Source organism: Lycorma delicatula, chromosome 8 (genome assembly GCF_047948215.1).
Source record: "Lycorma delicatula isolate Av1 chromosome 8, ASM4794821v1, whole genome shotgun sequence".
NCBI classification, from domain to species: domain Eukaryota; kingdom Metazoa; phylum Arthropoda; class Insecta; order Hemiptera; family Fulgoridae; genus Lycorma; species Lycorma delicatula.
The window spans coordinates 135,858,431-135,871,349 of record NC_134462.1 but is presented as its reverse complement, the minus strand read 5'-3'; the positions used below and the strand labels follow the sequence as shown (position 1 = coordinate 135,871,349).

At 29.6% G+C, this 12,919-nt stretch overlaps 1 protein-coding gene across 3 annotated transcripts in view; it reads left to right on the top strand.

The window, feature by feature from the left end:
• LOC142329302 (exonuclease mut-7 homolog) overlaps window positions 1–12,919 on the top strand; it is a 69,929-nt gene that overhangs the window by 39,407 nt on the left and 17,603 nt on the right. For all 3 annotated transcript variants that reach the window (XM_075373761.1, XM_075373760.1, XM_075373762.1), the window contains 3 exons: window positions 222–577; window positions 7,972–8,115; window positions 11,400–11,531. In XM_075373761.1, the coding sequence (XP_075229876.1) occupies window positions 222–577; window positions 7,972–8,115; window positions 11,400–11,531 (632 nt within the window). The remainder of the gene's footprint in view (window positions 1–221; window positions 578–7,971; window positions 8,116–11,399; window positions 11,532–12,919) is intronic.

Below are 12,919 nucleotides of genomic sequence, written 5' to 3'. Positions count from 1 at the left end.
TGCAAGTAAGGATGTTTACTTGTAAGAGTAAAATCTCTCTTTCTCTTTTATCTTTTCCACGGTTAAGTGTTATAATTACATGTCTGTATAGTTACCATGTTTTTTATTAAGTAATAATCCAGTTCCTTATAGATTCCCACCTCCTGATATTATGTAGTAACAGTATAAGGTATATGAATAATGCATCTGTACTTAACGCTTTCTTTTTGTAATTTTTATAGGAATCGTCAAATCGTATCAGCCAATAGTAGCAGAGTTACTGAAGAAAATTGGGATGATGACATTAAAAAAGAAAGTTATCATCTTTTTCCATTACCCGAGGAATTCATACATGTTATTGATAATGAACATAAATTAAGGTGGATGCTAGATGACGAACTGAATGGTGTAGAAATGATAGGTTTTGATGCTGAATGGAAACCAGCATTCGGTGCTGTAACAACAAGTCTTGCATTACTACAGATCGCTACTCTTGATAAAGTCTATATACTTGATTTAATAGCAATAAAAGGAAATTCACATTGGTGGTATAAATTTGGCTCTCATATATTTGGAAATGAAAACATCATAAAGCTCGGTAATTATTTCTTTGTAACTTTGAATATATCGTTACTTTTTATAAGTCACTATACATCAATTTTTTTAATTATAAAATATTTATTTTGGCAATATTTTAAGTAATATAAAAGTACTGGTGTATGTTCATCACTATAAATTCACAGTTATAGAAAAGTCCTACAACTGTGTTGTCAGCTTTTTTTTTTCATTGCCAGCCAGCCATGAACCACAAAAGATAACAATTTTTTTTTTTTTGTTCTGTTTATTTCTTCTTCAGTGATCTCTCATATGTTCAGAGGAGTTTTTCCTTCCTCGTGACCATTTATTCCCTTTAGTTGTTCTTTGGGGTTTTTTATCCTGAAAACATTTAAATTCCTTAATTTTCTTTTGTCAAATATTAAGCCTTGCCGAATTTCTATTTTTTTTTTTTTTTTTTACATATTTTCTGGGTTGTCCTTTCCAACATTTACCTACTTTTTCCTACTTTCAAAAAAGTAATCAATAATAAAAAGTGATTGCTATTTTATTATTATTATTATCGTTATGTAATTATTGTTTTATGAATCATTTTGAAATGGTTAAAATCAGTGTAAATAGTGGTATTTTATAAATACAGTAAGTATCATTGTATAAAGTTCCACTTGCCAAAAATTTTCAGATATATTTACAAGTACTTTTGGAGATGCTACTCCATGATTAGGGATTTCTTATAAGATGTTAATTCAAAATTCATATGTCATACGTATAATTATATTTAAATTAAAATTTTTACGACTGACTATTAGGAATATAACAGTTTTAATTTAAATATAATTATACATATAAATTTTGAACTAACATCTTATAAGAAATTCCTGATGATGGACTAGTATCTTCGAAAGTACTTAGAAGTATTTTGAAAATTGTTGGTAAGTGGAACTTTAATTTATACAATTGTATTAATACCAATGGTGCCAAATGCTTAGAAAAATAAATCTAAGTAGTAAGTACTGTTTATAGTGACATCGGATATAATGACATATCAGATATAGTGACCAAAAATTTGTTTCTTGGTTGGTTTGGTATGCTGTTAATACATAAATACAGTATGTGTATTGGTTATAATTACATCAGCTGTTGTGACATATCGGTTATTATGACTAATTTTTTCAACTGCAAATGCATCATTTTATCGCTTATAATGAAGAATGAAAGTGACTCATCAGTAACGTAGTATACTTTTCATTGTAGCTACAGAAATATTTTGATGATTAAAATGAGTCACCTTTTCTTTTTTACCTGCATATGTACTATAATAGTTCTTGTTTCTCTTATCTTCTTCCTGTACGAGATTATGTAAATGTAGCAGCCACTTTCAGTTGTTATTAATCTTTTGCTGTGAGCATATCATATTGTGTGGGTACAGTATTTTATTTTACATATCCTGTGTAATTCATTTAATAATGATTTAATTATTACTTTGCGAACATTCATGAAAGAGGAAAAGGCGCCCATTATCTGGCGGTTACAGAATGCTGAAATTAATAAGGACATTGCCCAAGAATTAGGCATAGGTCATTCAACAGTATTGGTTATATGGAAGAACTGTGAAAAAATTAAGAAAAATTTTGAAATAAATTTTATGAAATCAAAAAAAATTACAGCGTAGTCAACATAATGATGTAGACCAAGCACTGTTAAAATGGGTTTAGTACTAGAGGGCTAGTGATATCTCTATTAGCAGCCCTTTATTGCAAATTAAGGTGAATGATTTTTCAGAAAAATTCAGTAAACCACTTGAAATAACTTCAGCTTGGATGCAATGGTTCCATCAGCGTCATGATATTGTGTCGGGGAAAATAAAGCGGCGAGGCCGCAGCAGCTCCAACCGGTGTGTCAGAAAAATGACTAGAAACCATTTGGCCAAAATTAAAAAAGGGCTATTTGGATGAAAAAAATTATAATGCTGATGAATCCAGTTTTTTTTTAACTGTCACTAGAAAGAACCCTTCAGTTTAAAGGTGAGACATGTTTGGGGAAAAATTATGAAAAGAAAGACTAGTACCAATTCTTACAAGTATGACTGGAACTGACAAAAAAAGCCTTCTTGTTATATGGAAAAGTGCTAAACCCTGATGTTTTAAAATTTTGAAATCGCTTCCTGTTATGTACGAAAGTAACAAGAAAGCTTGAATGACAAGTGATATCTTTATATCTTGGTTATGAAAATGGGGCTGTGAATTAAAGATTGAAAAGGAGAAAATACTGCTGCTCACTGACAGCTGTCTGGCTCATCCACACGTTGAAAATATTTTGTGTATAAAGTAAGTGTTCTTAACACCGAAAACAACAGCAGTCTTACACCCTTAGATCAAGTCATGATCAAGTTGGTAAAAGTTGATTATAAAAAACACCTAATTTTGCAAATGATACAGGATTTAGTTTAAAAAAAGGAAACACAAATAACTATTCCGGATGTTACAATTATGTAGAAATATCATGGAATGAGGCTTCTCCGCTGACTGTAAAATTTTGCTTTCAACATGCAGGATTTTTATTACAGTCTGGCAAAATTACTGACATTGCATGTGAAGAAGAGTCTTTAGCAGAATGGGGAAATAGACTCCAAAACTAATCATTCTCAAATGCATTGTTTGAAGATTATCAAGAGGTTGACAAGGATTTAGGAATGCATGAAACTGTAATAGATGATGGTGTAGTGGATTTAGTACTGTCAGAAATAGACGGGGATGTAGATAATGATAACGAAGGTAACAATAGCTACAATGATGAAGATATCAACCCACCAAATCTTCCTGAAGTTTTAGCAGCAATGAAAACCATTTGCCGGTTTCTCAGTCTTAGAGAAATTGCTAATGAAGAAACAAAGAGTGTTTGTTTCGATTTAGAAAAGAACATTCAAAAACTATTATAACACATATTCGAAACAAAGCAAAATAACCAACTTTTTGCAGAAAAAGTAATTTTTACAATTTTTCTGTCTTCTTTTACTCTACTGTATTTGTATTTGTATTTGTTATTGAATATATATATTTTTTTATATTAAAAGTAAATAATTATTATTAATAATATACAGAAATTATTATTATTTTACTGTATTACAGTACCTGTGAATATGGCATATTAAAGTAGTACCACTAACCTACCTAAACATCTGTTATTGTGACTATCAGTTATAATGACCTAAAATTGTCCGCTCCTAGTCACTATAAACGATATTTACTGTAAACCTATATACAATACCTCAGTTACACAATCACTTATTAGATACTAACTGAGCCCACAATTGTATTCAATTAATACGAAAAAATTACTTTATTTAATCATTTAAATATATTTATTTATTATCCTATTAACTACTGGCTGATATCCAATTAGTTTCACTTTTTTTATGATAGAAATAAGTTTTTTAAAACTCATGAAATATGAAGTTTGATCAAGATTAAAATTTAGAATCTTATAGATTGAAGGGAAACACTCACTACTATTCTGCAGTCAGCAATAGCGATAAAACAATAATATTAAAAGCTGTTCTGTTCACACTTATTTCATTAAAAATCATATGATAGTAATAATTCATAAATATGAAGTCATATTATTTATAAACTAGCCTGGACCCCTAGGGCTGCAGAGCTTGCTTTGCTCACTGTCCTCCTAGAGCAGTGGGTTCCACTCCTTGAACCACAAAGTGCTTGCTTCACTCGTCATTCCCCTCTAACCTAAGGGCTCCACCCCCTAGACCCCCAGCATTGTTTGTTCCTAATATTTATGAGATTAATACTGCTAAATAACAACATATTCATACTTTATAGAAACCTGAAAAAGAAACTAAATTACAAAAGACTGAATAGGACTAACTAAGGTAACTAAAGTACACGGACTTTTGATGAGGAAAATTCCACAACCTATTTCAGTTGCCGTGGTGACAGAAATATAATAATGAATTAAATGGATTTTTTTTTTTTTTAATGAATATCTTTAATTCACAACTTCACCCGCCTCCGCCCCCCTCCATTGGAGATAAGCCTCAATCTATATCTTAATATCTACTCTGGGACAACATAAATGAATGTATTTTGCAAATTTGAAAGGGACCAGCTGGTTGATTCTTGTGTGATGCTCATACAGTCAAACTTTTGCATTTAATTTCATTTTTGGGGAAAAAACGTTTTACTCATTATATTTCTAAAATATATTAAAACAAAAATCCTATAACTAAATTTTATGGAAGTTTTTCACGAAATCCAAGATAGAGTTATTCTTCAAAATGATGTAATGTAAATTGCTGGAACAGCTCTAAAGCAGAAAATTACCCCCCAAAAATGTGAAAAATTTAATGTTTTATTATATATTGTTATGGTCAAAATCTTAAGCATTTATACTAACAAATATACGTTTCTGATATCGAATGAATTATTTTCATCAAGTGATGAAATAAATGTTACCTCAATTTTTTTATAAATTCAGCCTGTATACAATAAATTTCAGAAATTTAAATATGCACACAGTACTTGCAAATATGAATTCCAAAACATTAAAAGATACCTACTAATGTCTTAGGTAGGAAGTTGAAGACAAAGGTTAAACCAGTCCCTACTTTCATCCAAATAGGAGGTTCTATTAATTTTTAGAAGATATAAGATTACCAACAAGACAATTTAAGTAAATATTTATCTAATCTTAAGGAGAATTTTATGTTATTTTTTATCGTTTTGCAAATTTAATTAAAGTAGGTTTACCCATTCAACCCCCCAGATTGCTCTATTGGTGAACACATCTTCCCAAATCAGCTGATTTGGTAGTCGAGAGTTCCAGCAATCAAGTCCTAGTGGCAGTTACTTTTATACGGATCTGAATACTAGATCGTGGATATCGGTGTTCTTAGATGGTTGGGTTTCAATTATCCACATATCTCAGGAATGGTCGAACTGAGACTGTACAAGACTACACTTCATTTACATTCATACACATTATCCTCATTCATCCTCTGAAGTAATACCAGAACGGTAATTCCCGGAGCCTAAACAGGAAAAAGAAAAAAAAAAGCTTTACCCATTTGTGAGAAATAATTTTTTATGTTGAAAATCACAAAATGGTGTCCAAAAAGAAATCAAAGCAAAATAGGACTTATATCATTAGGAACATTTTTGCTCATTTTGGTGTCCTGAATTGGTACTTAAAGTTCAGAAAAGTCCTACAACTTGGGTTTATTCTGATGCATGGCTTTCACACATACACAGACAACTTAATTTAAAATCTGTATCATTTTATTTAAATATAATATTTTTCATTTCAGCAAACTGGTGTAGCCTCATGGCTTAATGCACCAGGTACCAAGTCAACCGTGCGATCAAGTTCAAGACCCAGCCAGACCGAGTTACCTTTTTTACACTTTAGATGTTATTCATTTATTTAATTCTATCGTTCACCTGTGATGTCACAACATAGCAGACAACTACAACAGCATTTTTTGGGGAGTGGGTGCGATTCTGCAAATATTGTTATTTTTTAATTGTTAATTAATGTGCCTAAGAAAAATATGACCTTAATTAGGGGAAATCACAAGATTCTGAAGATGACCTTGTTCTACAGCCTCACCCCCTTGGCCTTTTAAGTTAAAAATTTAATGGCATCAATGCGGCATATATAGAAGTATTCTGACCAATTTTGGTTAAAATCGGTCCAGTAGTTCTGGAAATATAAGGAGTGCGACACCGAACACAAACGTACATAGGAACATCCGGAAAATTTCTATCCGGTTATTTGGATTCCCCCGATGTCAAAACGTCAAGATCTGGTGAAAACCGCATATGCCCAAATTGGACCGATTGTAATACTTTCGCTTCTAGAGTTATAGTATAGAGTTGTAGTTATATAGCGCACATCTTAGGTATTAACCATTGACTCAGTTTGGTCAAAATCGTTCCAGTAGTACTGGAGATATAAGGTAATTTAAAGGCCAACCCGAACACACATGCATACAAACATTAACATCCAGAAAATTTCCATCTGGTTTTTTGGTTTCCTTAGGTGTCAAAATCCAGTGAAAACTGCTTATGCTCAAATTGGACCGATTACAATACTTTCCCTTCTAGAGCTATAGCACTATCTAGACGGTAAAGTAAAAACAATCAGGAACTAGTGTATTAAATTCATCATGAATTTCAATTTTACTTGTACAACAATGAAAATCAATATTAATTGTATTTATTATAATCCAATTACACAATCCACTGTAAGAACAAAATTACACAGTTATTGACAACACTTATTTTACAACCTTATTATTATTTTTTGATTCTCTTTATAAAGTTTTAATCTCCAGTGGGTTTTTTTTTGTCTGTTCATGGGTTTGGATTTGCCTGTTTGGCTTAGATTATCAAAATAGAAGCTATAAATAAAATCATTAAAAACAACATCCAAGATAAAATAACAATTATATTAGTAATTCTTAAACTTCATAATAGATAAATAAGTTAGCTTAGTTGGAATTACATGGTTGTTAAATTCTTTATCTGAAGTACAGTTACATTAAAAAATAAATAAAAAATTAGAATGAAAAACTGAATTCAGTCAATTATCAAAAAATAAATACTAAATAGATTTTTTTTACACAATAATTGACTGAATTTTATGTTTTATATATTTACATATTTCTTTTCATATACACATAAACTGTTAATTTGAATAAATCAAGTAAAAAGTGCAACAGTGTGGCAACGATGGTAGATCAAACCATAGTGGATTCGTAATTGCAATAGCAAACATTTTTAGTGGTGTCCTAACTGTTAAATATTTAATATCCTATTTTTCAGTAAATCTAGAATACTGGTAACTTTTTTTGATTTTCTTCATTAGAATAATAACTACTGGATTACTTAATTTAGAGGTTTATTCGTATTTGCAAGATGTTTTATAAACATAAAGTAAACTTGTAAGAGCTCACGCAGTAATGATTTGAAATAAAATATCATTATTTGCAAACTTCTATATAAAATAAGAATTAATTTCTAGGTAAAAGTGTGTAAGAAGTAAAATTATTTCAATTATTTAACAATTTGTTCACTCATAAATATATCTCTTACTATTGTTTCTTAATGATCAAACAATATTTTCAGCTGCCTTCTTACAGAATTAAATTTTGTATATTTAAATTAAACCTTGACAGCTTAAGTTTTTCTTTTAATATTTCAACTGGTTTTTCTTATAAAAGAGATTTTTTGGGGAAAAAATTACATTGTATTTTTGGCATCTGATGTAAAGTGATAACATTCCCTAAGCAATATCAGTATGCTAAGTTAAGTTGCCCGATAACAATAATAGATGAAAACAATCACATTAGTACTTATTAACAAAGTTCTGATTGCTAGGTTGATTTCTCTTTATAGTAATTATAATTATTTTTATTTGCAGGTTTTGGTATTGATTGCGATATTAATATGATGAAGCAGAATCTTTATTTAGGCGATATAAACTTGAGTGGTAAAGGATATATTGATATGGCAGTTTTATGGAGAAAACTTGAAAAGGATTGGTCAATTAAACTTCCATATTCAGGTACGTAATTTATACATGGTTCCAGTTAATATTTTTGTTTGGTGTGATAATTTAATGTAGAAAGTGTTATAATTTAAGGTGCCAAATTTTGTCTGCATTTTAAGGATTTAACTAAAATTTTATATATTCATTTGTCTGTCGGTCTGTCTGATAAAAATTGTAGCTAATCCACCTGACCAAGCAATTTTTTATTTGACCATTTGTGACTGCTTTTGCCATTTGTTCAGAGAGATTACATGCATAGAGATATTTGCATTTATTTGCAGTTCCATTTCTGTGTCGTCAGAGTCAAAACATATTAAAAAATTTTCCCTTCTGTTACATTTCTATCTAAGTAAGACTTTGAAAAGTATTCAATCTGTTCCTTATCAATAGCAATGCATATTAGGATAGCACAGAGATTAGTCATTTACTACATGGAAAATTGATTGACGGCTAGTCATACCAATTTAATTTCATACAATTTATTTTTGTAGTTTCCCAGTCGCTAGTTGTGGCAGTAGTGAGTGTTTTAAAAGATAGTTTCATAAGTATCCTGTAATTTTTTACTGAAAAATCATCCACAGCCAACAAAAATAAACCTTTTTGTTTTTGATTCTTAGTGTTTGAGTAATATTGTGACAATTTATTCTTGTTCTTGTATGTTATTAAAATTAAAAAAAAAAAAAAAAAACATTTTAAGTAGCTACTGTTACTAATAAGGTGTTTGTGGGATTGTGAGTGTGCGTTTAAATTTATTTAAATATTAAAAATGTATACATTAAATAAAAATCAGGAGATTTTAAATTGTATTGTCCATAAAGTAATGAAAATTTAACATCACTCAATAACATTTTACATATAGGTGAGCTATAAATGAATAGTGAAGTTAAATGCTACTAAAATATTTATTTTTCATTCGAAATTTCTTTTTTATCTTATATTCATAAAAATATGTCATTGTAAGAACATAACCAATATTGTGTATTGGTAAAACTTTTAGTGAGAATTGTTAACTGAAAGTACATGTAATTTCATCGTATGCAGATTACAGTTGGCTTAGTCGATAACTGCGTAATTTATAATGGACTTCTTCAGAAGATTATAAATTATTATTATAAAGGTACATAATGCCTTAAACGATTTTTATTTCTCCTCTTGTAATTAGGATGTAATCTTCAGTGTTCATACCTAAAAATTCACTGTTTTTGTTAGAAAAATTTACTTGATATAATTTAATGTCAAATGGATATTTATGGATGTAATTTAAAATAACGGTTATCCAATCAAATATTAGATGCAGTCAAGTTCAAGGATAATTGTCTTGGAAACAAACCGTAAGAATTTTGTAGAGTATACATAAGGATTTGACCTATATAAATTTTGTGTATGTTGATTGCCTTTAAAAATATCTCAAACCCTTCTTTTTTAAGCAGTTTTTGGGTGAATCTGTGTAAAAAGCCGCCCATTTTTAGAGGTCTGATTCCAATGGCCTTACTTTGGCTGATTATAATTCATAAAATTGAAAAACCATATTTTTTCAAATTTCATAGCTCTATTCATTATAGTTTATATAATTTATATTTATAATATGATCGACCAAACCTTAAATCATTAAATTTTATAATTTTCCATTTTTTATGAAGATATCTTCTGCAGCTGTTAATCATGGACTTGAGGAACATACAGGTTCCATTACATATTTCATATTATCTAAATATTGATTAGATGAAATTATGCATCCTTCAACTCATAAACTTCATACTGACATTCATTTTTAACTTTCTGTTACCAAATTAAAATGTGTGTATAATTAATTGATGGTGCTAACCTAAAATTCAAGGATTCTGCAAAACCTTGTTTGATTAAAGTTAAAATGAACAAATTTTTTATTACAAATTTTAAAATTTATTATTACAGTGTAGACATAGAGAGAAAGGGCGCAACAGTGCTTTATTTCTTTTAGATATAAATGTAAATAAATTGATCACCATCTCTAAATAAATAATACATTTAAAAAAATTGTGAAAAATGCTGCTTACCTTTAGTTTAAAGTTTAAACTAGGTTCGTAATAAAGCCAGCACATTGAATCATAAAATCTACAAGTTGTGAAGATATCAATATTGATAAAAAGTGTAAGATAGAAAAGTTTAATACATGCTGATATAAACTTTGGTAGATTCATTTAAATATGAATAGCACTTTTAATTATTAAAAACATATAAAAATCTAAAACATTTTGTTATGAATTTTGTGAATCATAATCAGTCAAATAAAAGACCTTTGGAATCAGGTCTAAAAATGATAGCCTTTTTTGTTTTTTTTTTTTGTTTTCGCCAACCTGTTTTCCAGCTACTGCTGGGTCTGGATGTGTGTGTGTGTGTGTGTGTATATGTATGTATATATATATATATAGGCAAGTGCAATTACCGCTACCGGCTTGCTAGGTCTGATGTAGCTGCAGACGTAGTGCAATGCAAGTATAAATATACCGGTAAATATGTAGTTAATTGAAACCCAACCGTAAAAAAACACTGGTATACACAGTCTAGCATTCAAATCCATATAGAAGCAACTGCCTTTACAAGGACTTGAACCATACAACTCTCAACTTGGAAAATTAGCTGATATTACGATGATTTGTAGACCAGTAGACTAAACCGGCGTGTGTAGCCTTTTTTTTTTATATATTCACTTTAAAAACTTCTCAAAAGTCCTGAAAATTTTTAGATGGACAATGAATGAAAAATTCAACAGGTATAATTTTTATCATACTTAATGAAAATCTACAGTCCATTTCAAAGATGTAATATTTAATTAACTAGTATGAGTGTTATTTGATTTTACTCATATAACAGAATGAATGGCCTCAGAATGTATATGGCTTCACATGTTGTTGCTATATTTTACCTTAAGATAAGGATTATTTTTTAAATAAAAACTGAAAACTATTGCCTAAGTTCTGGTTTTAAAAAATATTATTTATGTTTATTTTCTATTTTTCTTTTTTAATTTTGTAATTTAAGAGAAGTTGAAACTACAAACTTACATAAATGCTGATTTTTAATTTACACATATGATGTATATTTAAATGTGTTCAGGGGAAATCAAAATTAAATAGCCTTGAAGGAGGACAGAACAACAAAGATATTCAAGAAAAATTGTTTTTTTTTAAATTTCTCTATGTCTTGATGGCGAATAGATCCTGATGATTACTTTTATACAGCTTTAAAAAGATGTATTAGTTAGCTCTTTGATTTATGCTTCATGTTCTCCTAAATATGCATATTGTTATTTGTTTCAGAGTACAATTATTCATCTCCAGAGAGTCTTTCTCAGTTGGTCTACCATTGTTTTGGAAAGAAACTTAATAAAGATGATCAGTTTTCAGACTGGGAACGAAGACCACTCAGAAAAACCCAAAAGATATATGCAGGTGCATTACACAGTTAGCTTTACTTCAACTTATTTATTATTAAGAAAAAAAAGCAAACACTCAAAAGATATTATTGAAATTACAAATTGTTTATTGTAAAAATATTTAATGAGGGGTGACTGAAATGTAATGCACAATCACTCATTGCTCACAATTAAAAAGAGTCAAAAGAACACATATGGTGTAAAAGTAGATTTTATATTCTACAGAAATTTACATTTATTTTTCCATGTAGTTTCTATTTATTTATAGCTAAACATTTATTTCAACGGTGAATCAGGTTCTTTCTTTGATATACAACCTCACTGACTCCATTTTAGTTCATCATTTCTGCTAAAATAAATACCCTTACTATCCTACTTTAATTACAGAAGTAAGTGAAAATCACAAGTCGGAAATCTGGTGAGTACGTAGGAAATGGAATCGGATTGAATCTCAAGTTCATAATATGTTACAGAATTATCAGCTTCATGGTTTGTCAAACATGACACATGTGTCTCCTAAACTGTTTTAACATCTTTGCGTATTACACAGAATTTACAGTCTACCCATCTTCCCGGCAGTCAGTCATATTAACGTGTTTGGAATCCGAGAACGTTTCAAGAAAATTGTTTTTCCCAAGGGTTGTGTTTTTTGATTTTTTTTTATTGTTGCAAACCACATATGAGTATGCTATGCTCTGCAATTTTTCTGCTGGGTTGTAATAATCAATCGTAGTTACAGTACTGAAAAGGAAGTCATCTCCTTCATCAAGATAATGTTTCAGAAGCTGTTTACAATATTCCTTTTGTTTTTTATTTGTTCTTTTCTGTGAATTTGTGTGCCACCCACTGCAAACAGACTTACAATAGCTCAGTTGTACAATAATGTTTCCTATTCGTTCTTTCAATTTGACAATCTGGGTGAGGATTCATTATTGTATCGGCATCATTTTCAATCAATTCATCAACCTCCTTTTGGTATTTTTCATCAACCACAGAAATTGGTTGACCACTGAGATTTATCCTCAATTTTCACTTTACCAGCTTATCATACGCAAAATTTTATTACCCATTTACTTACAGTATATAGAAAAATTATAGTAATAGTACATAGTGTACTACATTATAGTAATTAGAATACATAATAAATTTACAGTTTCATCACATAAACAGCTAAAATTATGATGATGTATGTTATTAGTATACACTTTTTCTACTGTTAAAAATTCAATTACTGTATGTTTTCAATGTGTTATAGCAGGCATACTTGACTCCTAATAATAGCAGATGACAGAAAATCAATGTGTGTTTTGTTAGTAGTAGGGGAATAAAACTTCTTGAGGACAGCACCTTGCACCTTGCACGACATTTAGTTCTCCAGTTACACTCCACTGTGCATTACATTTC